Source organism: Anolis sagrei, chromosome 2, assembly GCF_037176765.1.
Source record: "Anolis sagrei isolate rAnoSag1 chromosome 2, rAnoSag1.mat, whole genome shotgun sequence".
NCBI lineage: Eukaryota > Metazoa > Chordata > Lepidosauria > Squamata > Dactyloidae > Anolis > Anolis sagrei.
The window spans coordinates 197,431,192-197,456,235 of record NC_090022.1 but is presented as its reverse complement, the minus strand read 5'-3'; the positions used below and the strand labels follow the sequence as shown (position 1 = coordinate 197,456,235).

The 25,044-nt window shown below is 43.3% G+C and overlaps 1 protein-coding gene across 3 annotated transcripts; it reads left to right on the top strand.

Moving 5' to 3' along the window:
• Positions 1-704: 704 nt before the first annotated feature.
• Positions 705-23,308, top strand: LPAR5 (lysophosphatidic acid receptor 5). Of its 3 annotated transcripts, XM_067464330.1 has the most exons (5): positions 705-865; positions 1,443-1,557; positions 2,880-2,989; positions 12,003-12,351; positions 20,996-23,308. In XM_067464330.1, the coding sequence occupies exon 5, from the start codon at positions 21,206-21,208 to the stop codon at positions 22,319-22,321; it is 1,116 nt and encodes a 371-aa protein (XP_067320431.1). In that variant the 5' UTR covers positions 705-865; positions 1,443-1,557; positions 2,880-2,989; positions 12,003-12,351; positions 20,996-21,205; the 3' UTR covers positions 22,322-23,308. The 3 variants fall into 3 exon arrangements, with proteins under 3 accessions (XP_067320431.1, XP_067320430.1, XP_060618622.2); XM_067464329.1 differs by lacking the exon at positions 12,003-12,351; XM_060762639.2 differs by lacking the exons at positions 1,443-1,557; positions 12,003-12,351.
• The last annotated feature ends 1,736 nt before the right edge of the window (positions 23,309-25,044 follow it).

Genomic DNA, 25,044 nt, shown 5'->3' with positions numbered 1-25,044 from the left:
GACAGATCGTGATTTTGTCAATGTTTATTGTTTCCAAATGTTGGCTGAGACCTTTTGGCATGGCACGCAGTATGCCAATGACCACTGGGGCCACCTGTACTGGTTTATGCCAGAGCCTTTGCAGTTTGATTTTGAGGTCTTGATAGCAGCTGAGTTTTTCCTGTTGTTTTTCCTCAATGTGACTGTCACCGGTATGGCGATATCAATAATCCAAACATTTCTCTTTTCCACAATAGTGATGTCTGGTGTATTGTGTTAGTCTGGATTTGAAAGTACCACATTGTTCAGTTCTTGTGGGTTTTTTCGGGCTATACGGCCATGTTCTAGAGGCATTTCTCCTGACGTTTCGCCTGCATGTATGGCAAGCATCCTCAGAGGTGACCTCACCTCTGAGGATGCTTGCCATAGATGCAGGCGAAACGTCAGGAGAAATGCCTCTAGAACATGGCCATATAGCCTGAAAAAACCCACAAGAACTGAGTGATTTCGGCCATGAAAGCCTTCGACAATACATTACCACATTGTTGTTGTTGTTGTTGTTGTTGTTGTTGTTGTTGTTGTGGGGAAGTAGTCCATGTACCACAGTTCATCAGTGAAACAAGGGGAAAATTATCTTCTTCCGATGTTGATTGTTGTTTTCCAATTTCAGAAAACACCTTTCTCAGAGACATGTTGGGATCCGCAGCTCCCGACACACCTCCCTAGTCTGGTTCTACCAGCTACCAGCTCAGACAAGAACGTGGAAGAAAAGAAGGCACTCCTGCTGTTTTCTTCACGGAGTTAAGACCAGGCAACAAGGCTTCCCCGACATGGTGTGGTGGGCTTTGTAATGGCACAGCTCAGAGCCTGTTAGAGCAGAAGAGAGGTATGTAGATCTAAATTTTGAATGCACAGCACAACTAGGGTGAGTTTTAAAAGTTTATTGGCACTGTCCACTACTAGCATGGGACTTACGTAAGGGTTGGTGTCAAGGTGTTGGAATTATTGTGCTCTCTTTCACAAGAGCTATAATTTAGAGGGAGCTAAGAACTGGAGGGGCCATCCCAGGTTTTGTTACACACCCAAAGCTCATGGGATAACCTTGCACCAGCATCAGCGCCAGTCTAAGTTCTCTCTGCCATGCTCCCTTCCTCAGTAATAAGACGGACTAGTCTTGCAGAGATATTGTAAGGGGTCATGATAAACTCAACATATAGAGTTAGATTTGGAGACATTTCTCTTCCATCCTCTCCTATCATAATAGAATGGGCTCATTGAGTGGAATGTACAAGAAGCCAGAAAATAATGTGTCTTCAGATACACTGAATTAAATTTATGGAATTTATTAGTACAAAATTTGATGCTTGTTGCTACTTTAGATAGATTTTAACAAGTTAAACTTACAGATGTGGGATGAGGGATTAGAAGTCACAATAAAGAGGAACTTCTGTAATTGATTGCAGCGTCCTTGGTCTGAGCATCCTGAGTCAGTGTACAGAAGAGGGAGGGGGCACCCATCCACTGGAAGAACTCCCATCCCGTAGAAGAAGGATGCTGGCATAGGGATCTCCAGCAGAGGTAACTGTATGCTCTTAAGGGTCATTAAGCCAATGCAGACACTTGGGATAGCCAAAATATACTACACATCTTTTTAAGAAGCTGGTAGCACAGTGGGTTAAACCACTGAGCTGCAGAATTTGCTGACCAGAACGTCTGAGGTTTGAATCCAGGGAGTGGGGTGAGCTTCCACTATTAGCCCCAGCTTCTGTCAACCTAGCAGTTTGAATACATGTAAATGTGAATAGATCAATAGGTACTGCTTTGGCAGGAAGGTAACAACACTCCTTGCAGTCATGCTGGCCACATGATCTTAGAGGAGTCTACGGACAACGGCGGTTCTTCAGCTTAGAAATGGAGATGAGCACCTCCACCCCAGAGTCAGACACAACTAGACTTAATGTCAAAGGGAAACCTTTACCTTTTTATGTAGCTAGTGGAAGCTATGCCATAATTTTGGCTATAAGTGTTTTCTTATGAACTTTCTTAGAAAAGTCTTTGGCTAATTTTCTACCCCTGCCCTGGTACTTTTCTCCTTCAAGGAGTGTGAAAGACAAACAAGATGAATGAAGAGAACCATAGACAGATGCCAGCTGGGAAGATAGGTAGGGAATCCTTCCCCATCACCAGCATTAAGAGGTTTTTTAGTCGGGGAAGTCCAGTTGGACCATCAATGAAGCTTCTCCTGATTGGAAAGTTCAGATTGTGGGGGACAACTTCTGAAATTGACTGAACTACTTCAGGTAGATATTTGAAAGCTCCCATATAATTAAACAAACAAAAGAATTACACATTGTAAACCAACTTGGATCTCATACTCAGAGGAAGGCAGGAATAAACAAACAAACAAATAATAAATAAAGCCCTGAAAGTAGAAGCCTAGCCTTGCAGGAAGAGTACAGAATGCTGAGCTATTTTCTTTTCTCGAACGTGCTAAAATCAAATGTCACTGTATTATTTGGTGAAATATGACTATCGATCTAGTCACTAGGGCATCACTAGGAACAACACCCTGAAACATCCTTGGGAAGCAGCCCAAGGTTTCAGGCCCTGGGATCCTCTTGACCCTACACACACACAAACACCGCTGAAGTCCTAACTCACAAGTTCTGTCCTTCTAGAGCAGTGGTTCTCAAACTGTGGGTCCCCAGATGTTTTGGCCTTCAACTCCCAAAATCCTATCAGTTGGTAAACAGCTGGGCTTAACAGTGGACTCTGCAGAAGATGCTTTAGCTGTACTTCATAAAAAGTAAAGCCACTTTGTTATCAAGCCTTGCAAATACTAATTTGTTATCAGTAAATGTGTGATTTTTGTACCTATTTTATCTACCTGTATACCTAAGGTCACATAAAAATTGCTAGTGGAAAGTTTAAGAAGCCTTGCTCTACACTCTTCAAGCAGCAAAGAAGAAACAGTTCTCCATCAGTGGAAGACTGAAGCCAACTAGAAAAGGTTAGTTAATGTTACTTGAGAAGGCAAAGGCAAGACAAATGCCCACTTCTGCACTGAAAAGAGGAGACAGCATTAATTTCGTTTCTGCTATCTAGAGTAGAGCAGGATTATGCTGGCTGTACCTACTCAAACTTAATATTTATGGCATTAATTCCCCATAGCGTTCCTCCCATTACCTTTAATAAATCCCTTTCTCTTTACAGACTCATGTTATGTTTCAGCAGGGCGAGATGGGTCACTTGACTTTCATTTCTGATTACCTCTCGAGCAGACAACTCTTTTTTTGCCATCCATTCTTCACTAATGTTTAATTATGTTTCTTGTGAATACAGACAGATATTTAAGGATTAAGATGATAAGGGAGCTAGACCTAGATGCTGAAGGAGAAGTAAGGATTCAGCATTGAGGTGGATCAAGATCCTTCAGTTCACCATCCCAAGATGTGCTTGTTGTACAGCTAATAATATTTTGCATGCTAAGTCACACAACAATACCACAGGAGGTAGATTCCAGCATTACTTCCTCCTCTTTCTCCACCTCTTACTAGCCCTCTTCTAAGAACATGAGGGGCAGAGAATGAGATTTCTGGCAGCAGCATCAGCCACAGGTTCGCCACTTCCTCAATAGGCCATTCTCAAGACAAGACAGTAATCCTAGCAACATTGCTACTCACCCCATATATGTGTATGGGGAGATGTGCAGCTTGGAAATTGTATTCTTAGTTCTCTTAGACTTCACTGCTTCTCTAGGCATTAACCTCATGATGGTCCTGGCTAGCTCAGGAAAGGAGACTGCTGAGATGCAGAATAGGTGTGACTTACTTACTTGGGCGATCCCTCATTGTCCAAGTAGGATTGTCTTCCAAGATCGGTGTACTGGCAGTGAGTCCGTAGGTGACTGTGGAGCCCTATTCTTAATCTGCATCTTCTCCCACAGTGAGGGCATTGGTTTCCAGGTGGAAGGCGGTCCCGGTTGGGGTTGGCTTGACGTGCCTTCTCTCTTTCGCCCTCCATTTGTGCCTCTTCAAATTCTGCAGCACTGCTGGTCACAGCTGACCTCCAGCTGGAGCGCTCAAGGGCCAGGGCTTCCCAGTTCTCAGTGTCTATGCCAGAGTTTTTAAGGTTAGCTTTGAGCCCATCTTTAAATCTCTTTTCCTGCCTGCCAACATTCCGTTTTCTGTTCTTGAGTTTGGAGTAGAGCAACTGCTTTGGGAGATGGTGGTCGGGCATCTGGACAATGTGGCTGGTCCAGCGGAATTGATGGCGAAGGATCATTGCTTCAGTGCTGGTGTTCTTTGCTTCTTCCAGCACGCTGACATTTGTCTGCCTGTCTTCCAAAGAGATTTGCACAATTTTTCAGAGGCAACGCTGATGGAATCATTCCAGAAGTTGTATGTGACGTCTGTAGATCGTCCACATCTCGCAGAAGTTGTATGTGACGTCTGTAGATCGTCCACATCTCGCGTATAGCAGGGTTGGGAGGACAATAGCTTTGTAAACAAGCACCTTGTTCTCCCTACGGATGTCCCGGTCCTCAAACACTCTCTGCTTCATTTGGAAAAATGCTACACTTGCAGAGCTCAGGCGGTGTTGTATTTTGGGATTGGCTGGTGACTGCTGGAAGAGCACTTTGGTTTTCTCGATGTTCAATGACAGGCTGAGTTTCTCGTATGCTTCTGCAAAGGTCACACCTATGCAGAAGCATAGGTGTGAAACTCAGACTATCTCATCATATGGGGCTAAAATTGGCAGCATACCCATGGAGCTAGCCAGCTCCCATCAGACGATGCTGTGCTGGCTCCGTGAGTGAAGGATGGCAGAACCAGCACACTGCCACTACCGTGGAGGCTTCCTGTGTTGCCATAATCGAAGAGGGGAAGCCACGCGCTCACATTTCCCCCCTCCATGACATCACCCACCTGGTGATGCAGGCAATGCGAGGCGTGGGGCAATGGATTCCCCACACCCATGGTGAAGCTGAGTGCCAGCGCCTTCCTGCCACCAACTGTCTGATGAGGTCATAGAAGACTAGTGTTTGGGAATCGTGATAGACTGCAGCAACTCCACCCCATCCCCAACTTGTTTCCCAGGTCTTGTGTGCTGCTGAACGTACAACTCAAGACTTATAAGAGGGCAGACCTAATCTGCAAGTGATCACACAACCTCTCCCATCCCATCCAAACCAAATTCCAAGATTTCAGCCTGATCTGTGTGCTCATCCAGGATCAAGTGCTAGTGGATTGGAGCTGGTTTGTCAAGCATTACTGCCTTGGAGAGTGGTAGAAGCGCTTTCTTTGGAGACTTCCAAACAGAGGCTGGATAGCCATCTGTCGGGGGTACTATGATTGTGCTTTCCTGCATGGTAGGAGGTTGGATTAGATAGTCCGTACAATCTCTTCCAACTTTGTGATTCTATGGGTTGTTGTAGGCTTTTCGGGCTGTGTAGCCATGTTCTAGAAGTATTCTCTCCTGACAATTTTTCTGCATCTATGGCAGGCATCCTCAAAGGTTGTGAGGTCTGTTGGAAACTAGAAAAATTGGGTTTATATATCTGTGGAAAGTCCAGGATGGGAGAAAGAACTATTGTCTGTTGGAGCTAAGTGTAGATATTTCAATTGGCCACCTTGATTAGCATTTGATCGCCTGCCAGTTTTTAGGTGTGCCTTGTTACTGCCTGGGGGATCCTTTGTTGGGAGGCGATTAGCTGTTCCTGATTGTTTCTTCTCTGGAGTTCCCCTGTGTTTGAGTTTTGTTTTTTACTTACTGTTATAATTTAGAGTTTTTTAATACTGGTAGCCAGATTTTGTTCATTTTCATGGTTTCTTCCTTGTGGGTGCTTGTGGATTTCAATGGCTTCTCTGTGTAACCTGACATGGTAGTTGTTACGAGTTGTCCAGCCCTTCTGTGTTCTCAAATAATATGCTGTGTCCAGGTTGGTTCATCAGGAGCTCCACTATGGCTGACTTCTCTGGTTGAAGTAGTGTGCAGTGCTTTTCATGTTCCTTGATTCATGTTTGAGCAACGCTGTGTTTAGTGGTCCCTATGTAGACTTGTCCACAGCTGAATGGTATGCGGTAGACTCCTGCAGAGGTAAGAGGATCCCTCTTGTCCTTTGCTGAACATAGCATTTGTTGGATTTTCTTAGTAGGACTGTAGATTGTTTGTATGTTGTGTTTCTTCATCAGCTTCCCAGTGAGGTCAGTGGTTTCCTTGATGTATGGCAAGAACACTTTTCCTCTTTTGTGATTCTATGTTTCTATGCCTAAGTTGGTGTTCAACAGTTGAACTTTAACCCAAGCTCTGTCTCACTAAGCCTAGTCACTGCATTCTCCCCACATTGCTTCTCCCAACCTCAATCTTTCTACCATTTATAGTCAGTTCCTGCTATGTCAGCTCCAGTGGCTGACAGTCCATTTCTGAGCACAATTTAAAGTGCTGGCCATGGCCTATAAAGCCCTATACCAGTGTTTCTCAACCTGGGGGTCGGGACCCCTGTGGGGGTTGCAAGAGGGTTTCAGAGGGGTCACCAAAGACCATCAGAAAACACTATTTCTGATGGACTTAGGAATCCCTTTGGCATAGTTGTTTGGGTTCACAGTGCTCTCTGGATGTAGGTGAACTACATCTTCCCTAAATCACTGTCAATTCATCCCAAATCCCTCCAGTATTTTCTGCTGGTCATGGTGGTCTTTGTCTGGGAAGTTTGGCCTAATTCTATCGTTGCTGGGGTTCAGAATTCTTTTTGATTGTAAGTAAACTATAAATTCCAGCAACTACAACTTCCATATGTCAACATCTGTTTTCCCCAAACTCCACCAGTGTTCACATTTGGGCATATTGAGTATTTGTGCCAAGTTTGGTCCAGATCCACCCTTGACTACATCCACAGTGCTCTCTGGATGTAGGTGAACTACAACTCCAAAACTCAAACTCAATGCCCAACAAACCCTTCCAGTATTTTCTGTTGGTCATGGGAGTTCTGTGTGCCAAGTTTGGTTCAATTCCATCATTAGTGGAATTAAGAATGCTTTGATTGTAGATGAACTATAAATCCCAGCAACTACAACTCACAAATGACAAAATCAATCTGCCCCCCAAGCCCCTCCATTTGGGTGTATCGGGTATTTGTGCCCAATTTGGTCCAGTGAATGAAAATATATGTTGCATATGAGATATTTATATGACGGTTCCTAACAGTAGCAAAATGACAGTTATGAAGTAGCAACAACAATAATGTTATGGTTGGGGGGTCACCACAACATGAGGAACTGAATTAAGGGGTCACGGCAGTATGAAGGTTGAGAAACATTGCCCTATACAGCTCTGGCCCAGCTTACTTGTCCGAACATATCTCCCTCTATGTTGCACATCGTAGTTTAAGATCCACCGGGGAGGCCCTGCTCTCAGTCCCAACGGTTTCGCAAACGCATCTAGTGGGGACGAGGGACAGGGCCTTCTCTGTGGTGACCCCCCGCTTGTGGAATTCACTCCCCAGTGAGATTAGATTTGGCATCCTCCCTCCTTTCCTTTAGGAAAAAATTGAAAATGTAGTTTTGGAACCAGGCCTTTGGCTGGGAGGCATAATGGCACTTTAGACATTGAACTGGACCATATGATTGTTATGATAATGGAAAGTCTATGTGACTATATAATTAATGTTATTGTTTTTAACATATTGTGTATTTATGGTTTTATATTGTTGTTATATTATGATATTGTGGCATCGAATTGTTGCCAGTGTTAGCTGCTGAGTCCCTTCTCGGGGGTTGAGAAGGGCGGGGTAGAAATGTCGTAAATAATAGTCCCGCTGGCCACTTCCCACTTCTCCCTATCTCCGAAGCCTCTTTTAAAAAATTCCCATCTGCCAGTTTTCTGTTTTCTCTTTGGCCTTAACCTTTTTTTCCACCTGCATCTAGAAATGCAAGTAGGGCTTTGCTTCTGAAAGAGCAGGCAGGTGCACACAGCTACTATTCTGGTAAGGCAGGAATAGGTGCAGAGAGACACCCATCAGGGTTTTGTTTTTGTTTTTTTAGAAATAGAAGCACAACCATGGCCAACACCACTTCCTCCTAGAACACCACCTGGGTTTCAGCAAGGAGGAAACACTAGCTTGTAACAATTAGTTATCTCAGTGGAATATCAGTACTATTAGCAACCTCCCAGTTAATGACAGGTGCTCAAGAGCGCAGGCTGTATCTGCAAGTCCCATTACCTCTCATTGTGGCATAAGCAAGGCCTAAAATATTTGCATTTTCATACATTCAAATCTGCAGGACAGTGAAACAGGGTGTCTGACTTTAGAGACAACCCCCTTTATCAGCATCAGTTTTCTGTAGGACTAAACCCCAGATCACTTCTGGCTTCCGGAGGAGCAGCAACGGTCAAGCTCAATGGCAAGTTCAGATGCTGATCATCTGATCTCCCTTCGTTTATTTTGAACTTTTAACTTCAAATTCTTAGATCACAGACTGCAGATAACGAACATGGAACAGCTTAGACGATGCAAATAGATAAGCAGTCGAACTGGTAGACATTAATTATTATAGTTTTAATTGGTTTTTATATGGATTTTTATTATGCTATATTAAATGTTCTTAATTGATATGTATGTATGTGTGTGTGCTTATGGCATCTAATTGTTGCCAATCTGTATGCTGCTCTGAGTCGCCTTCGGTCTAAAAAGAACAGGATAAAAATGCTGTAAATAAGTAAATAATAAATCTCCCTGCTGATCTTGAAAACTAAGCAGGGTCAGCTCTGGTTAGTACTTGGATGGTAGCCCACCAACAAATGCTAAACACTATCAGCTATATTTCAGAGGCAGGAAATGGCAAAACCACCTCTGAGTATTCCTTGCCTAAGAAAACCATGCAAAATCCACAGGGCTGCAATAAGTCAAAGGATCCCCCGATGGCACAGTGGGTTAAACCGCTCAGCTGCTCAACTTGCTGACCAAAAGGTCGCAGGTTCGAATCCGGGGAGCAGTGTGAGCTCCCACTGTTAGCCCCAGCTTCTGCCAACCTAGTGGTTCGAAAACTTGCAAATGTGAGTAGATCAATAAGTACCATCTCCGGTAGGAAGGTAACAGCGCTCTGTGAAGTCATGCCGGCCACATGACTTTGGAGGTGCCTATGGACAACGCCGGCTCTTCAGATTAGAAATGGAGATGAGCAACAACTCCCAGAGTCGGATACGACTGGACTTAATGTCAGGGGAAAACCTTTGCCTTACCTTTACCCTTGCAATAGGTCAACAGAAAACTGGATGGTACAAAAAGACATAGCCACTCCCCAAAAAGAAAAGATATCTAATATAAACAAACTTTTTTTACTTACATCTCATGTAAGGCAGGGTGGGACTCATGTTACTCTCCAGATGTTGTTGCACTGGAAGTCCCAGCAGCCCTTGCCAGTACAGTCCTTAATGAAGAATCTTGGGAACTGCAACAAAATCTAAGAGTGCCAGATGTGTAAGGTGAGAACTTATATCCAGGTGTAAATTATACTTCTACAAACCATGGATATAGGTTCCCATCAGAGGGAACAAGGAAAGTGTACCCAGGTAAAATCAAGATAAAGGGGAAATACAGAGAACACTGATATGTATCGTCGACAGCTTTCATGGCCGGAATCACTGGGTTGTTGTAGGTTTTTCAGGCTGTATGGCCATGTTAAAGAAGCATTCCCTCCTGATGTTTCACCTGCATCTGTGACAGGCATCCTGGACGACAACTACCATGTCAGGGTACACAGAGAAGCCATTGAAATCCACAAGCCTGTGGACAATTTCAACAGAAAGGAAGAAACCATGAAAATGAACAAAATATGGCTACCAGTATTAAAAATCTCTAAAATTATAACAGTAAATAAAGAACAAAACTCAAACACAGGAGAACTCCAGAGAAGAAACAATCAGGAACACCTGATCGCCTCTCAACAAAGGATTCTCCCATGGAGTAACAAGGCACATCTAAAAACTGTCAGGCCATCAAATGCCAATCAAGGTGGCCAACTGAGATGTTCACACCTAGCTCCAACAGACAAGAGTTCTTTTTCTCACCCTGGACCTTCCACAAATATATAAACCTAATTTCCCTAGTTTCCAACAGACCTCACAACCTCTGAGGATGCCTGCCATAGATGCAGGCGAAATGTCATACAGTCCAAAAAACCTACAACAACCCACTGATATCATGCATCCTGGATAGAGATTGACATGTGGTTCCAAGGTCCAACCTGATAGGGTTCTAAATGGGTAACCTTATATGTAGGAGGCAATATTTACCAATCCATGTATAAACCTTGAGAAGATCTCTCCCTCCCTGCCTTGCTTAGAATCGTAGCATCACAGACTCGGAAGGGGCCTTGTGGCCATAAAGTCCAAATTAATATAGAATGAAGACATTATCTTGCTTGCCTATTTGCTTGCTTGCTTCTTTCCTCACATCACTCCCTCTCTCCCTCCCAAAAAATCCAGGCAAAGTGCATCCTGTCCATTTGCACACCTTAGGGATGAAGAGTCCCCCAGCATAAATGTGAAATTCAAGCAACAGACACATGGGGTGACTTCCAATATGGTTTTCTAGTCTTTGGATTTTCTTCTGCTTCAGGCAACAAAAGTTCTTGAGTCATCTGTGGCTCAGTTGATTATGATAGTACAGAGAAGAAAGCATGTACCTTTAATTGGATTTGGAAGGCACCAAATAACCTGTGCCATTTGGGGCACATTGGTTTAATATGCTCTACATCAGTGGTTCACAACCTTCCTAATGCCGGAACCCCTTAATACAGTTCCTCATGTTGTGGTGACCCTCAACCATAAAATTATTTTTGTTGCTCCTTCATAACTGTAATTTTGCTACTGTTATGAATCGTAATGTAAATGTCTGATTTGTGTGTTTGTGTGTGTGTCAGGAGCGAGTTAAAAAACTGCATGTTGCTTCTGGTGTGAGAGAATTGGCCGTCTGCAAGGATGTTGCCCAGAGGATGCCCAGATGTTTTTGATGTTTTACCATCCTTTTGGGAGGCTTCTCTTATGTCCTCACGTAGTGAGCTGGAGCTGACAAAGGGAGCTCATCTGCACTCTCCCTGGATTCGAACCTGCAACCTGTTGGTCTTCAGTCCTGCTGGTACAAGGGTTTAACCCACTGCGCTACCGGGGGCTCCTAAATAAATATCTGATATACAGGATGCATTTTTCATTAACTGGACGAAATTTGGCATTAATACCTGATATGCTCAAATTTGAATACTGGTGTGGTTGGGGGGATTGATTTTGTCATTTGGGAGTTGTAGTTGTTGGGATTTATAGTTAACCTACAATCAAAGAGCATTCTGAACTCCACCAACAATGGAAATGAACCAAACTTGGCATACAGAACTCCCATGACCAACAAAAAATACTGGAAGGGTTTGGTGGCCATTGAAACTGAGTTTTGGATTTGTAGTTCACCCACATCCAAAGAGCACTGTGGACTCAAACAATGGTGAATCTGGGCCAAACATGGCATGAATACTCAGTGTGCCCAAATGAGAACCCTGGTAGAGTTTGGGGAAAATAAACTTGACATTTGGGAGTTGTAGTTGCTGGGATTTGTAGTTCACCGACAATCAAAGAGCATTCTGAACCTCACCCATGATAGAATTGGGCCAAACTTCCCACACAGAACCCCCATGATCAACAGAAAATACTGTGCTTTCTGACGGCCTTTGATGACCCCTCTGAACCCCAGGGATTCCGACCCCCAGTGATTGCAAGCACTTGGACAGCTTTCAGCTTTGTGGTTCTCTAATGTGGCAACTTCTGGCTAATGATTAAGCTTTGGTGCTTTGCTCTGTGCTCCTTTCTCTGAGTCAGGCAGGGCGAGTGTCTCGGGAGAGGGGGAAGGGGAAAAGGGAGAGAGAAAATGTGTCACTAGCGCACTTCCTTGTTTGTCATATTACTCGTAGCATGACAATCACACAGACAGCCGAGGATGCTGTTGCTACTTCACTCTTATTTTTGCCTTTATGCAGACTCTTGCATGGTTTATCTACTCACGGAGCCAAAGTTCATGTACTGTTGTCAAATGCCAGGTTGCTATCGCAGAAAGAGGATTAACAAAATGGGATGGAAGGAAGTGCCAGTGACTTATTCCTGAAGGAAGAAATGTTTCAATGGCATGAGAGAAATTACTGGTCGGGAATTCCTTGGGTGAACCTGGAAAAATCTATGCAATGGGAGGCTTCTACCAAACATGTGCTACTCGGCAGAGTTTGGTCTGCTTCAAGTTTTCTGGAGAGCTAAAATTCTTACAGTTGCTGTGAATGTTAAGCAGAGGACTTTGAAAACTTGCAATTCCTCCAAAGCTACACAAGCGGAGAGGTAAATTTGTTGTTGTGTGTGTGAAACAGAGAGATGGGATTAGATGCTGGAATGAAAGCTACAAAAATCTTTGGATTGCTGGAGATCTCTGCATGGGTGCATGGGTGCAATAATAATATCATTGTGTGTTGAAATGTTGACACATGAGCAATGAGATTCCTTGGAATGAAGTGAAAGGGAATTCTTGGCCTTCAGGTGTGTCTTAAAGGAACAATTTGTCCTCTAACCTTAGTTATCTGTTGGTAAAAGGTATGTAATGTATGTAGGAATGAATTTGTAAGATTTGCTGTGTCTCAATGCCTGCTTCTGGATTCTACTTTTTGTTTTCTTTTGTTTTTTCGTGTCAAGAGCAACTTGAGAAACTGCAAGTCGCTTCTGGTGTGAGAGAATTGGCGGTCTGTAAGGACATTGCCCAGGGGATGCCCAGATGTTTTAATGTTTTACCATCCTTGTGGGAGGCTTCTCTCGTGTCCCCACATGGTGAGCTGGAGCTGACAGAGGGAGCTCATCTGCACTCTCCCTGGATTCATACCTCCGACCTGTCAGTCTTCAGTCCTGCCGGCACAAGGGTTTAACCCACTGCGCTACCAGGGGCTCCAATGGATTCTACTGACGATAAAGCTTTCAACACTATTTTGAATGAGCTGCGGTGTCACAATGGGTTAAACCCTTATGCCGGCTGAACTACTCACCTGAAGGTTGGCGATTCGAATCCACGAGACAGGGTGAACTCCCATATGTCAGCTCCAGTTTCCCATGAGAGAAGCCTCCCACAGGATGGTAACACATTTAGGCATCCCCTGGGCAATGTCCTTGCAGATGGCCAATTCTCTCACACCAGAAGCGACTTGCAGTTTCTCAAGTCGCTTCTGACACAATAAAAAAATGATTTCAAATTTGTGAGCATGAGCTGTGATTATACTCAGGGTGAAATGTGTACTCTCAGCGGCATTTCTTTGTCATGGCAGAGATAAAAAGGATGAATACTGGGTCCTATGAATACTGGGTAGTATTTCGAACTTTTATTTTAACATGTTTCCAAGTATCTCCCAAGCAGAAATTCAGCAAGTACAGTTTCCCAGTCACCTGAATTCTGCCTGTTGTGTAGTGATTAAAGGCAAGCGAGATTAAACAAACAAACAAAAAAATAGGACAATTCTGTAGTGATTAATGAAATGTGGATTTGACAAAGCAGAAACAATAACCTACTATGAATCTGCCCAGGGTCTGAAGTCCCCAGGAGACACCTTTCTCTCAGTCCCACCACCATTGCAAGCACAATTCTGGGGACACAGGGAAGGGCCATCTCGGTGGAGGCTCCATGGCTTTGGAACTCCCTGCCTAGGGAACCCTCAAGGCCCCCTCTCTGCTGTCCTGCCAGTGGCAGGCTAAAACCTTTTGATTCAAGCAGGCTTTGAAAGAACAATGTTTTAAAGAATGGTGTATGTTTTAAATTAGGGGTTCCCAAACTAAGGCCCACGGGCCAGATGCAGCCTTCCAAGATAATTTATCTGGCTCCTGCCCTAAGTTTTAGATTTATAGTCGCCCTAAGTCTGAAACAACTTGAAGGCACATTACAACAACAATCCTAATTAAGGGTTGTTGTGAGTTTTCCGGGCTGTATGACCATATTCCAGAAGCATTATCTCCTGACATTTCACCTGCATCTATGGCAGGCATCCTCAGAGGTTGTGAGGTTTGTTGGAAACTAAGTAAATGGGGTTTATATGTCTGTTTTTTCTCCCACCTTGGACATTCTACAGATACAGAAACCCCACTTGCCTAGTTTCCAACAAACCTCACAACCTCTGAGGATGCCTGCCATAGATGCAGGCGAAACGTCAGGAGATAATGCTTCTGGAACATGGCCATACACTTCGGAAAACTCATAACAACCTCGTGATTCTAGCCATGATAGCCTTTGACAATACAATCCTAATTAACTTGACAGCCAAAAGCAGACCCACACTTCCCATTGAAATACTGATGAGTTTATGTGAGCTTAAAGTTTTCTTCATTTTAAATACTTTATTGTTCTTTGGGGGGAGGGGTGTGTGGTTGCACTATTATTTATTTCACACATTTGTACCCTGTCCTTCTCACCCTGGGGGGGGGGGGGGGGGGACTCAAGGCGGCTTTACAGCAAGCACTCATTTGCTATAACCACAGTCATAGAAACATTTAAAACAGATCATTAAAATACATTACATTAAAGACATTTGATTAAAATCACGCCAGTTTAAAAATTATTGTCTGGGACAGTCCATTGTCATACTTATCCCATTGAGTCTTACCCCAATTTCTGTTGCTACTGTTCAAATGCTCAATCCCACAACCAGGTCTTTAGTTTCTTTCTAAAAAAGGAGGGAGCTAGTGTGATGTCACTGGGAAGGGAGTTCCACAACCGAGGGGTCACCACTGAGAAGGCTCTGTTTCCCCACCAGTCGCGTTTGCGATGGTGGTGGGATCGAGAGCAGGGCCTCTGCAGCTGATTTTAAACTTTGTGATGGTTCGTAACAGGAGATTCGTTCAGACAGGTAATCTGGGCCGGGATATATGCAGTGTGTATAGAAATTTGTTATTTTTTTCCAAACTATAGTCCAGGGCCCCAACAGTCTAGGGGATTGTGAAGTGGCTCTCTGCTTTAAAAGCTTGAGAACCCCTATTTTAAATAATAATTAATACTATTTTTAGTGTTGAGAGCTGAGCAAGTGGGACACAAATATATATAACAACAGCAGCAGTTCGAAAACATGCAAATGTGAGTAGATCAATAGATAACACTTCTGGAAGGTAATGGTTCCCCATGCAGTCATGCTGGCCACATGAACTTGGAGATGTCTACGGACAATGCTGGTTCTTCAGCTTAGAAATGGAGATGAGCACCAACTCCTAGAGTCGGACACAACTAGACTTAATGTCAAGAGAAAACCTTTACCTTTACTACACTCATTTAATCCAGTTCAAAACAGATAATCTGGATTCAGAAACAGGGTTATATGGTGGTATAGTTCCAGCCTCAGACCCTTGAAAGTCAATGAAATGCTGAGGATATTCTGTTATTGAGACAAAATACTTGGTTTTACTCACACACTCAGTAAAGTTTGCTAGAATGTCACAGTGGCTTTCTTTTCATAGGAGGCATTCCAGGAGGGGAAGCAAGAAGGGGCTCCATCTGTCCCTCCTCCTGAAACAGACTTGCTTCTTCTTTTTAAACTGCTGGGTAGGATGTTGTAATATGTGTTTGATCTTGGAACCCAACAGGGTGGTAATACTACTTCCTTCAGTGTGGATCTCTGCTGATGCAACATTTTTTGTCAGCATCATACTATTGACTTTTGTTTAGCTTATGATCTGCTAAGATTCCGAGATCCTTTTCTGAAGGACTGCTTTCAGGCTATATGTCAGTCATCCCTACATTTGTGCATCTATTTTTTTAATTAAATGTAATTTATTTTTAGATTGATGACCTGGCTATAGTATCTTTGGTCCCCTATTAAAATGAATTTTGTTAATTTTGGGGTGTTGATTATGTCCCTCCCTATTTTGCGTCGCCTGCAAATTACGTAAACATACCTTTTGTTATATCTAAGGCTAAATCCATACCACCAAAATAATTCAGATCCTGTTGTCGAAGGTTTTAATGGCCAGAATCACTTAGTTGCTGTAAGTTTTTTGACCTGTATGGCCATGTTCTCCTGGAACATGGCCATATAGCCTGAAAAACTTACAGCAGCCCAATTCAGATCCTGTTTGCAGTACTTTGCTCAGATTTTACAAAGTTAATGTCGCACTGGCTCACAATAATCTGGACTCAACTTGCTAGCCTTGCATTTTCCCCACCTGAATTCAAATCACTACAACGGGAAGTTCCTACCATCTCCATATACTCACTGAATCTGATTATTTTGGATCACAGCATCATAGCAGTTGCTGTTTACTTTCCGTGCATGCATATCCATTTTCACTCAATAGTCTTTCCTGTTTACCTGTCATTGTAACTGCCCTTCTGTTGGGATACGTCTTCTTTCTTTTTATTTAGCTAAACAGACTGCATCTTTTTCTGGGGAAATCCTACCTAGCGTGTAGCAGGCTGGTGGTTCCATATCAGTAGTACCAGATCTGAAATTTCCTTTTTGGTCTTGTCTTGTTTGCTGTCTAGAATGCTAATGAGAGGGTTAAGTTGCTTCCTGGAGAGGATGTGGCACAATGTCTTTGTAATTTGTGTAGTGGATTTTTTGTTTTTTGTTTTTTGCTTTTAGTCCCTTAGGAATTGTGTCTTTGCATTTATTGTATTCAGAAAGATGATGTCCATCTGCACCTGAGCACATCTCTTGAAGAGACTGGTGGACTTCCACTCTATACAGCTAATCTAGTGCTTTAATCCCAAAGCATGAGCTTTTGTGGGTATAATAAACCCATTTCTTAAGATCCGGTAAAGGATGATAATGAAAGCTTAGGTATAAAGCATATTTACACAGTTGTGGGAGTAGGATATAATGAAAAAGATGCCAATCTTGACACTTGCTCTACATTTTCATTACAGTTAGTATTAGGCTTCTGCAATCTGGGCAAACCTTGATCTGTTTCGTGTCCTGGCTTTCAGTGGGGGGCCCAATCCATTTTTTGAGAACCTCCCAAAATCGGGAGAGCAGATATCTGTTTTCGTTCTGGGGTGCCAAAAGATCCATTTTCTATCGGTTCAATATGGAGGGGAGCTTCCCAGGCTCCCCTTCCTGTCATTTTATGCATTTAAGCTCTACTATAGAGGAAAGGCGCTCAGCTGCAGGCAGGTGCGCACTTTAAGGAGGCTTCTTATGTGTTTCTTAGTCTAGAGAAGGTGCTTAGCTCCAGGGAGGTGCACACACTTTCTGAGCTTGCACACCACAAGCACTTTCCAAGGCAAGGGGTAAGTTTACTCTAGAGGAGGCACTTGGCTGCAGGGAGGTGCAAGCACATTGTGGGCCTGCACACTGCACACACTTTCCAAGGCAAGGGGGCAGGTTTACTCTAGAGGATGTGCTTGGCTGCAGGGAGGTGCACACACTTTCTGGGCCTGCACATCACTCACTTTCCAAGGTAATGAGACAAATTTACTCCAGAAGAGGTGCTCAGCTGCAGGCAGGCATGTGTGCTTTCTGGGCCTTCACACCGCACATGCACTCTTTCCAAGGCAAGGAGGCTGCTCACGAAAAGCATTTGAGGAGCTGGAATTGGATCCCACTTACTTTTGTGTCGAGCTCATTTTTGTACCCGGAGGGGGCTTCCTGTTACGTGCTCTCGAAGGTAACAAAAGTAATGAAAGAACAAATGTAACAAAGGAAAATGGATCCACACAAAACTCTAGATAGTATTAACGTGTAAATGCAATAAATCTTATCAATCAGTGTTCTTTGTTTTAAAACTCTCTCTGAGAAGATTCCTTTTGCTGCAGGTGCAGTGGTGAATACCCTTATACTAATAGTAATAGTGTGCTGTGGAGCCACTGTCATTTTTTCATACCTCTGCATTTCGCTTGAGGCCAGTTGCATGATTAGCCACAGTGCTACTTGTAGTTGTTTTCTGCTCTCCCCCCGTAGGTGGGAGTTACATCTTCTAGCATTATCTCTTGCTTCCTTTTGGTTTGTCTCATTGTACAAGGGTTGAATGAAAAGTAATGCCTCCAACTTCGTAGCTCCTCAACAGACAGCAGTACTGGTATGCAGCAGATATTGGCTTGTTCAGTAGACTCTCCTCTACAGTTCCATTTTGGTGAGAAGCTTAGCATTGAATGGTTGTGTTGTTGTATGGAACCCTGCACAGACGGTCAATGCGACTTAAGCAACGTGCAGTCATTGAAGTCTTGACAGCAGAAGGTGTCACCTCAAAGGAGATTCATCAGAGAATGCAAGCTATTTATGGTGATTGAGTTGATGTGAGTACTGTGTGTCATTGGGTGAGTAAGTTTAAAGATGCTGAGGTGGGAACATCTGACTTGCATGACAAACAAAGAGTTGGACATCGGGTGACAACAACCATCGGGTTTCACAAGCAAAAGATTGACAGATTGATTCAGGACGATCATCGTATCACTCAGAGAGAAATTTCAAGCATAATCGGCATTTCACAAGAATGTGTGAGTCACATTATTGCTTTACTTGGCTATCAGAAGATCTATGCACAATGGGTTCCCAGGATGAGAGAACTGCGAGATGCTGGTTGCGGAAACAGAGTGTTGACTTCTTCCGTGACGGCTTCAGAAAACTTGTTCATCTTTGGCAGAAATGTATCCAATTGTCTGGAGATTATGTGGAAAAGTGACTTGTGGTAGTTAAAGAGCACATTCTAAGGATTATTTCTGTGTTTGATTTATTAAAATATTCCCATCCAAACCCAAGTGACGAAGGTGGAGGCATTACTTTTCATTCAACCCTCGTAGGTTTCTATGGTAAAATATATTCAAAGGAGTCTTACTGTGCTTGCTTCTGTGCTGTGGGAAAATAATGACCTTTGAGAGCATAACCTTTTGGAAAACCAGAATCTCCAAAGTCTTTTGAAAGCATGACCTTTTAGAGATTAATTAGCGTTTACTACCATTTGGAAAATCATAACCCTTTTGTAAAGCATTCCTGAGAAGAGCTAAAAACTCATTTATGTCAATCTTCTCTTTAGTGGTATATATCAGCCAGTATTCATGCAAGCCCCTGGTAGTGCAATGGGTTAAAATGCTGAGCTGCTGAACTTGCTGACTGAAAGGTCACAGGTTCAAATCCAAGGAGCAGCATGAGCTTCCGCTGTTAGCCCCAGCTTCTGCCAACTTAGCTGTTCGAAAACATGCAAATGTGAGTAGATCAATAGGTACTGCTTCTGCGGGAAGGTAACAGCACTCCATGCAGTCATGCTGGCCACATGACCTTGGAGGTATCTACAGACAACGACGGCTCTTCGGCTTAGAAATTGAGATGAGCACCAACCCCCAGAGTCAGACATGACTGGACTTAATGTCAGGGGGGAATCTTTACCTTTACTTATTCATTCAAGGCAAATTAGGTTTCTCAGTTGTCAGACTGATATACCTGGTTATCTCTTTGAACTGTTAGGAACAAAGATTGGGCCAATGCAAAAATATATAGCAGATCTTCAGAAGTGTTATTTCAGTTGCCCAAAAACATCTACCCTCCCATAAAATATATTTGGTTTTAAATCATGCTCTCAAGAGACAAAAATAAGTAGTCTTCATTAAAAAATAACATAGTTGGTTTACTTCCAAACGTCATGTATTCAGAATGTAGGTATATTCCTTATCAGTTGGAAGTTCTCTAAGACATTCTGTTGCAGTTTCTTCTCTGTCTTATGTCTAAAACATAACTATACAATACACTACGCTACTGACTGAACACTGACTTCTAAAAATGGAGTCTTTGTCTGAATAGTCCCAGATATCTGATCGCATAGTCTGCAGTCCCTCCCACAACCTCAAACAAACAACATAAAAGGAAAGCTGCATACCTCTCTCTCTCTCTCTCTCTCTATATATATATATATATATACTAGCCGTCCCCTGCCACGCATCGCTGTGGCCCACATGGGGGTTCTGTGTGGGAGGTTTGGCCCAATTCTATCGTTGGTGGGGTTCAGAATGCTCTGTGATTGCAGGTGAACTATAAATCCCAGCAACTACAACTCCCAAATGTCAAGATTCTATTTTCCCCAAACCACCAGTGTTCACATTTGGGCATATTGAGTATTCGTGTAGAGTTTGGTCCAGATCCATCATTGCTTGAGTCCACAGTGGATGTAGGTGAACTACAACTCCAGAACCAAAGGACACTGCCCACCAAACCCTTTCAGTATTTTCCGTTGGTCATGGGAGAACTGTGTGCCAAGTTTGGTTCAATTCCATCGTTGGTGGGGTTCAGAATGCTCTTTGATTGTAGGTCAAACTATAAATCCCAGCAACTACAACTCCCAAATGACAAAATCAATTTTTTGAGTGAAGGACATACATTGGGTTGTTAGGTGTATTGTGTCCAAATTTGGTGTCAATTTGTCCAGTGATTTTTGAGTTCTGTTAATCCCACAAACGAACATTACATTTTTATTTATATAGATAACAGTAAGCAAAACAGAATCATATACAAACAAATTACTAGTGGAGGCTTGAAGAAGGTTACTATTTCCAACACAACACCCTAGAATACTCTGGAATTTGCAGATAAATCAGTTTGTCTCCTCTACTATCATGAGTTTAAACTGCATGATTACCAATCTGTCAGACAAAATTTCACTGAGAATTGTTTGGATCAAGTAATTTGGAGGATGAAATTGAAGTCCAATTCACCCCCCACCACCACCACTGCTCTTTTTATATTAAGCCAGCCCCATTTTCAATTTTGTAAAGACAACCCTCAAAAATCTCTGCATTTTTCTGAGCATTTTATATATGCTTTTTCTTTTCTTTTTTCCCCTGAAAATTAGATATGGCTGCTGTACTTTTATGGGTGTGTATTTTCTTACACAGCCATAAAAGGTGCAGAAGCCACCTCCAGTTTTCACTCTGCTCTGACTTGTTGTTGCCATGTGCCTTTGGCACTATGACTTCATTTTTCATTTCCTCTTTGTGAATATGCTACTGTTAAACATGGCCTGTCTAATTTCCTTCCAGACTCATCTTCCTGTAATCAAGTCTGGCACGACCATTCATCCACCTGGAGACTCAAGTAAAAATGCTGGGAAGACATCGAACAGGGGCTGAATGAAGACGTAAAGCAACAAACACAGAACTGAGTTTATGCGACTGAGGAAGATGCTCTCTTGTTGTATTTCTCCCTGCTGCCTAAAAGTTAATACTGGTACATTCAGCTGATTTGCAGGGATGTCAACTGTCAACATAACTCCCTGCAAGGATTACAGTGCCAATCATCAACTGCACCTGGTTGGGTACAGCCTGATCTTCATAGGTGGTTTAGTGCTTAATGTTGCTGCAATCTGGATCTTCCTGTGTTACCTGAAGCTCAAATCAGTTGTGAGCTTCTATATGTTGAACTTGGCTGTGAGCGACCTCCTTTTCACAATATCCTTGCCTTTCCGTATTTACTACTATTACAAGGGGGAATGGCCCTTTGGAACCGTTCTTTGCCAGATCTCGGGCTCTGTCTTTCAAATAAACATGTATGGAAGCTGCCTCTTCCTCATGTGCATCAACCTGGACCGCTTTGTCGCGATTGTCTATCCACTACGCTGGCGCCACCTCCGGCGCCCCAGAGTGGCTCGGCTGCTCTGCCTTGTGGTCTGGGTGCTTATCCTCATGGGCTCCGTGCCAGTTGCCGGCGTCCACAAGACAACCAAATGTGCCAGACAAAACCAGTCAATCATTCTGTGTTTTGAAAGCTTCAGTGATGGCCGGTGGCAGAAAGGGCTCTTCCCCTTGATCATTCTAGCAGAGATCCTTGGCTTTCTCCTGCCTTTAACTGCTGTGATATATTGCTCCATAAGAATTTTTCAGAAACTGTGCCAGGCTGATAGCATACACAGTGTACGCCAGCAGAAGACAATCCGCATGCTTGTGGTCAACCTCATCATCTTCATCATCTGCTTTGTACCCTACAATGTCATCCTGGCAGCCTATGGATTGATGAAGGCTCATGTAATCCAGGTTGAGCCAGCAATGCGTGATTCAGTGCGTCAGGCTCTTGTTGTCACGGTGGTATTGGCCAGTATGAACTGCACTTTGGACCCCTTGATCTACTACTTCAACACAGAGGGCTTTCGGAATACATTAAAGAAACTGAGAAGAGGGCAAGCGTGGGACTCTGAAATTGGAACAGTTCAGAATCGGGTAGCAGAAGAAAGGTCCTACAAGGCTGTAGCTCGCGTTAAGCCAGGAGCCAAAAAAAAATTTGTTCAGGACTCGATCCTCCATTCTGAGAGCTTGCCATTTGCTCCCCCAAAGTTATTTTTGAATAGTCCCATCGAAGACTCTGAAATATAAGAACAGGTGGGCTGTCAGGCTGGTGGTGAGCTAAAGTCTTGACAGCTTTTGCTCGCTGAAACTCTCTCAAAATGTGATGTTCAAAATTACAAAGCATCTTAGAACTCAGGGCCCTTCCACACAGCCCTATATTCCAGAATATGAAGGCTGAAAATCCCACAATATCTGCTTTGAACTGGATTAGCTGAGTCCATACTGCCATCTTCTTAGGTGATCCATCATTGTCCAAGTAGGATAGTCCTCCAAGATCAGTGTACTGGTGGTGGGTACATAGGTGACTGTGGAGCCCTATTCTTAACCTGCATGTTCTCCTGCAGTGAGGGCATCGGTTTCCAGATGGAAGGCGGTCCCGGTCAGGGTTGGCTTGACATGCTTCCCTCTTGGCACATTTCTCTCTTTCACCCTCCATTTGTGCCTCTTCAAATTCTACAGCACTGCTGGTCACAGCTGACCTCCAGCTGGAGCGGTCAAGGGCCAGGTCTTTCCAGTTCTCAGTGTCTATGCCAGAGTTTTTAAGGTTGGCTTTGAGCCCATCTTTAAATCTCTTTTCCTGCCCACCAACATTCCGTTTTCCATTCTTGAGTTCAAAGTAGAGCAACTGCTTATATACTGCCATATATTCCAATTCAAAGCAGATAATGTGGATTTTCTGACTTAATATCTTGGGATATAGGGCTATGTGGAAGGGCCCTAAGACTTCCTCCCATTTGGGAGAACAGTTTATGATGTTATACAAATTATCATGCTAATATGTGATACCACTGATGTAACTATGCATTACTAAGCCGGAGTGTACCTCCCATTGTTTACGATATGCCAACCACAGAATTGGCACTCAGCTGAGCTTTAAAAAGCTGAGGATTTTAAGGGCACTAATGTTCTACTTAAGTTCAAACTTCTAACTGCTCAGCCAGATGCTTGTACTCCTTCTACATAAAAATCAATTTCTTGTTACTCCAGTCAAACAGTTGATTGCTTATGAACAAAGTCTGTTTCTATCCTTGTTATCAACTCCTGTCCAGTTGCCTTCTACTTATGGCAACCCTATGAAAAAGATCCTTCCAATGGTGCATTTTTACCTACCAGGGAAATCCAGTGTAAAGGGCTCTGGGGCTGCTCTGATGCATCCCAGGAGCGTCCCCAGAGCCCTTTGGTCATCCACATCCAGTTCAAAGGTACATTGGGAGCACCAGCAAACAGATCTCTCCCACTCCCAGAGACTTGCTGACAACATCACATTTCCTTGTTACACCACATATCCTTGTTACCCTGCCTGCCTGCACTATCACTGTTCTGTATCTTTTAAACTTTAGATAAATTTCATAATCCCAGTCTTGGGAAAGGAAAAGGAACTATAATTCTAAAATCCAAAATAAAAGGAAAAATCAGAGCTTTGGAACAGACAAGGAGATGAGGAAAATTCTGATGTCACTTTGCTAGCATGACAGCACAGAAGAAAAAGTGACCCATGTCACCAAGGTAAACTATAGGACTGTTGCGAGTTTTGAAAATATTGATTGGTTTTACCAATCACAGGGAAGAGTCAGACCAGCAGTGGGATTTGCACAGTTTTGTGTGATAGGGACAATTCTTTGTTGACAGTTCACCTACATTGCTAATTTGCTTGCATTGTACAATGAGACCACAGTTCAAATCTCTCCTTGGCTATGGAACCCCATAGAATGAACTTGGGTGAGTTGTGCTCTCTCACAGTATAAGGTGAAAGTGACAGAAAACATCCAGGAAATACATTTTGCTAACTTTAACTTTAAAATAGGGGTACCATAAACTGGAGTTAACTTGAAGGTACATTTTAAGGCTATAGAAGTGTGTGTTATCTGGCTAAATCTAGTAAAAGCCAGAGGGTGGAACTTGTGAGTTTCATTAATGCCTCCCACCCTGGACCCAGATTAACTGGGTTAAAGCACTAAGCTACTGGGCTTGTTGACCGAAAGGCATGAGCTCCCTCTGTCAGAGGGGTATGAGCTCCCTCTGTCAGCCTCAGCTTCTGCCAACCTAGCAGTTTGAAAACATGCAAATGTGAGTAGATCAATAGCTACCGCTCCTGCGGGAAGGTAACAGCGCTCCATGCAGTCATGCCGGTCACATGACCTTGGAGGTGTCTACAGACAACACCAGCTCTTTGGCTTAGAAATGGAGATGACCACCATACCCCAGAGCCGGACTCGACTGGACTTAATGTCAGGGGAAAACTTTTAACTTTACCTATCATTTTATCAAGAATAGTCACTCTGCTTCACATGCCGCTGGCACTAATCTCTTGAACAAACTGGAACTGAGCTTTTCATTGAAAATCTCAGAAACCTGATCAGATATTCCATTCTGAACAGAAAAGATTACATAACATTATTGTGACAGCATTTTAGTAGTGAGTTATATTTTAGAGAGAACCTCCGGTGGTGCAGTGGGTTAAACTGCTGAGCTTGTTGACTGAAAGATTGCAGGTTCAAATCTGGGGAGTGGTGAGAGCTTCTGCTGTCAGCACCAACTTCTGCCCACCTAGCAGTTCGAAAAGATGCAAATGTGTGTAAACCAATAGGTACTGCTCTGGCAGGAAGGTTACGGCGCACCATGCAGTCATGCCGGCCACATGACCTTGGAGGTACCTATGGACAATGCCAGCTCTTCAGCTTAGAAATGGAGATGAGCACCAACCCCCAGAGTCGGAAACGACTGGACTTATGTCAGAGGAAAACCTTTAC

What these genes read in the sequence shown, in the direction of transcription:
- LPAR5 (XM_060762639.2), top strand. Translation starts at nt 21,206, where the DNA reads ATGTCAACTGTCAACATAACTCCCTGCAAGGATTACAGTGCCAATCAT.